The sequence below is a fragment of the Pundamilia nyererei genome, unplaced genomic scaffold, assembly GCF_000239375.1.
Source record: "Pundamilia nyererei isolate P.nyererei 1_Seehausen unplaced genomic scaffold, PunNye1.0 scaffold00263, whole genome shotgun sequence".
In the NCBI taxonomy this organism is placed as follows: Eukaryota; Metazoa; Chordata; class Actinopteri; order Cichliformes; family Cichlidae; genus Pundamilia; species Pundamilia nyererei.
Window position 1 is genome coordinate 253,424 of NW_005187664.1, and position 3,909 is coordinate 257,332.

General features: G+C 47.7%; 1 protein-coding gene across 1 annotated transcript in view; it reads right to left on the reverse strand.

Moving 5' to 3' along the window:
* sorcs3a (sortilin related VPS10 domain containing receptor 3a) overlaps positions 1-1,639 on the reverse strand; it is a 251,886-nt gene extending 250,247 nt beyond the window's left edge. Inside the window, exon 1 of the mRNA XM_005750127.1 lies at positions 742-1,639. Coding sequence (XP_005750184.1) covers positions 742-1,419 — 678 coding nt within the window. The 5' untranslated portion in view covers positions 1,420-1,639. The remainder of the gene's footprint in view (positions 1-741) is intronic.
* Between the last annotated feature and the right edge of the window lie 2,270 nt (positions 1,640-3,909).

Genomic DNA, 3,909 nt, shown 5'->3' on the forward strand with positions numbered 1-3,909 from the left:
GGGGGGGGGGGGGGTAACCTAATCTAACCTCATCTCCGGCTTTGGAAATTGTGTGGTGACCCAACAGGGGATGTTTTTCTTCATTACTAATTTAATGGATGGATATTTATAAATATTTGTAAACCTAATTCATTCATTCTTCGGTGACTCAGGTGAAGCACAAACTGTCCTCCAGTGGAGAAACACATAGCCTAAAGAATTTGGGGACTTACCGAGGGTTGCGTTATTTTTACGACTCCCTCTTTCCTTTCCTCCACATTTAATTCGGATGAAAACCTTCGCGTCACAGGGATGAATCATGCACTCGCATATCTCAGATATGCTACAAATAAGTCATAAATGTTTTCCCCACTGCGGCAATAAATCCCGATAAAATCCGTATTAAAGTCATCATTGACGAGAGTAAAACTACGCAGTGTTTGTTCACCAAACAGCAGAAAGCAAGAAAGAACTGACACGGGGGGGTCGTGTGTAATTCACGGTAGAGTCAAAGGTCGAGGCGGAATACGGTGCAGCACAACAAGCCCGAGCGCGTCACGGGTGCGCGTCTGTGGCTGCGTCTGCACGGGTGCACCTGTTAACAGCGAACCCAAACTCCGCGGCACAAAGTCTGAGCTCTGCGCGTCACGGAGCTGCTGGAAATATCACACCCCGCCGGCACAGCTGGCGTGAAATTGGAGTGTGACCAGGAACCAGTACGAAAACAAAACTGGGCCGATATTAAAGCGGGGCTGTACTTACGCTGCTGTTCTGTCCGGACCAGTAGACCACCGCGTGGTTATGCGCAGAGTCTCCAGTCAGAGCGAAAGTGCTGCTGGTGAGCTTGGGCTCATCCTGGCGGGTATTTCCTCTCCCTTCGTCCCTGTTCCACCTGAATTCGGACCTGCCTTGTTTGTGCGCGTCTAACATAGAACCCCGCTCATCCGGAGAGCCCACATCCACGCCGGCCCCTCCGGTCCACCCATTCTCGCTGAACTCGGCAAACTCATGACCGCTTCTCTTTGCTCTCCGGAGCGCAGAGTCCTCAGCCGTCTCTCGCTTATCATTGTTGCTTCGACTTTCTTCACTGGACCCGGGTGCACCTTCCTGCGTACTAACTCCATCCAAACTGGCATCTTGGGGGAACTGGGGGGCACCCTCGGCAGAAATCCCCGCCTCACGGTCGCCGTCCATTTCAGTATCCTGGTCGGTAACTCCGAGTTCCTTAAACTCTACTCGGATGTTTTTTAGGGTGGCAAGCTCCTCTGTCGGGTCGGCGCGTATCCCCAGCTGTAATTTCTCCTGGTGAAGTTGAACTGGCGTCGGGCAAGATGCGCAACTTATCTCCGCCTTGGCATTTTGTAGGGTATGAGCGGCTATCATCACCCAGATACCCAGAGATAAGTGCATGCCTGGGCAGAAGCCAGCCCAAGTCTCCATCGCTGACAGAGATTTTTGGGGGGGTGAAGGACGGTTGGAGACCTTATCCGACACCTTAACTCCTTTGTCTCAGGTCGATGTGGAATAACTGACGCTTGGCTGTCCGTCTACTGGTCTGGAGGAAAGAAAAGTGCTCTTCAGCGAAACTGTTCACGTCCAAGGATCTTTGGTCGGGAAAGCCACCACACAGGAGAGAGGAGGAGCTGTATCGCAGCCAGCTGCCGAGTGTGCGCCCGGAAGAGAGAGAGGGAGAGAGAGAGAGAGAGAGAGAGAGAGAGAGAGAGAGAGAGTTGGGCGCTGTCCGTGGTGCTGAGTCTCCTCCAGCTCTTTGAAGTTGTTTAGATGTGAGAAATACAACATGGTCATTGTATGCCACCTACCATAAATTATCACACGTCTTATATATCATATAGTTGCCATGGCGTCAGTAAAATTGGCCTTTTTTTACTCTTAGTGGTCTTGTACACTCTGGATTTCTTTCAGATCAGCACACCGTGCCTACAGATATGGTTCCGCTCAGTTAGTTACAGTTTCATGAATTGATGAACCTCTAAACGCTCAACCCCCCCCCCCCTTGCTCCTCCCCTTCCCCCCACACACACTCACACACACACTTGGCTCTGTGTGACGTCACTCAGGAGAGATATCGCTCATATGGTCAACTCATATACACAGCTTTTTAAGTGGGAACACACACACTCAGCTGCTGTTCAAATATTCTGTTTTCAAGTCACAGCCAATTACAAGAAAGACGGCTTTAAAGAGCAGGAAAAACAGCTTGTTTCAGACAGAGGAATAACTAACGAGCTGCACCTTTGTCCACTTTAAGATAAATCTGTATTGCTTTCAGCTTTAAGCATGCAGAGCTAATGTGGGAGAGTCCTAAAACAAAAATGCAGACCAGAAAATGAAGTCATTTTGAAACTTTGCTGTCACTTTGCTACTATTGTTCTCATTATTCTGACTATTACTACTTTTTAAAGAGGTGAAATTAGATTTTATCCTGATTTCACACAGACACAGCTAACCAGTCAGCAGCACTCACTGGCTTCTCATTTCCCATGCTTGTGTTGTATGTCCCTACTCAGCATGCCAATCTGTCTCTGTCTCAACAACATGAAAAATGAAAAAAGAATGAAAAAGAGGCAGGTCAGTCTGATGGCAGTGTGTGTGTGTGTGTGTGTGTGTGTGTGTGTGTGTGTGTGTGTGTGTGTGTGTGTGTGTGTGTGTGTGTGTGTGTGTGGGTGGGTAGAGTTGGGGGGAGAACACTCACTGATGGATTGGGATGAATTGGCAGGGAGTTGCACCACTCCTTGGGGGGAAATAAGGCAGTGCCTAGAGGCATGTGAGAATGAGAGGAGGAGGGAGGGGAGCGCTGGGATACTGTGCTACCGCCTTCTGCGCATCAAGGACTCAGAGCGCAGATGAAACTGTGATAAAAAAATAGTGCTGGGAAACTGTGGAGGGGAGTTTTTCTGATGGAGCGTGTTTTGTAGAGGGTGTGTGCCTAAGTTCAGCACGGTTATTCATTAACAATCCAGCATGTTGTGTCCTTGTCTATCATCTTGACTGCCCACAAATTGCCCATCAGGGAAAACTCAGGGGACTCTGCCTGAATTTCAACAAATTCCCAATCATATCAGTGTGAGAAAGACAGCAGCAGAGGAAGGAGATGCATCACATTGTGTGAAAAAAGTATGATCTGGAAGGAACCAGTGCAGGATTCATAGTAAGGAGTAATGCGAATCTTTCGCATTGCCGCAGAGCTCGTGTGTACATTTAATCTAAGGAGTATGAAGCAACTCAGCTGTCGGTGTAGATTAAAATAGCTACATTTTATACATTTTCAGATGCGAATGACAATTTGAATGAGAATTTGTTAAGATGTGAACCCTACAGAGAATAATCACCTGAATCTGAACCAGACTTTGCTTTTACATCTGTGCCTCGTGCCGCAGGAGCAAATGAACAAATGCTGGATTTTAATACAGGAGACCCCTCACGTTCTGTTTACGCTGATCAAAGTCAATGTCTGGTTTAGCCATTACTGTCCCACATCCTCAGCCACCCTCTATGGTTAACTGGGTCAGCACAGATTGCAATTTTTTAACCAAAACCTGATTCCACTGCCAGCTATGTTTGGACTGTATGCAGGACTCCAGGCATTTGTATAGTGTCTACTTTTACTATCTTCCTGAAATCCCAGGAGTTTAGGTTTAAGCTCAGTTGGCTCATTTGTGTCCAACATGTTCTTGTCCCACAGCATCAGATCCCGTCACACACGAGTCAGGTGTTCTTTGATGTCAGTGCCTTGACCCACCTGCCATGGCAATTTTAGCTGCTGACAGACAGCGGTCCTGTTTGAAAAGCAAACAAGGGCAATTTTGGAGGCTGGATAGATGTTTGCAGAGTAAGAGGCAGGTCACCTTCACTCACTGCTTGGTTAATTCGGAGCAATGACTTCAGTGGTTTTTAAATTGAGACAATATG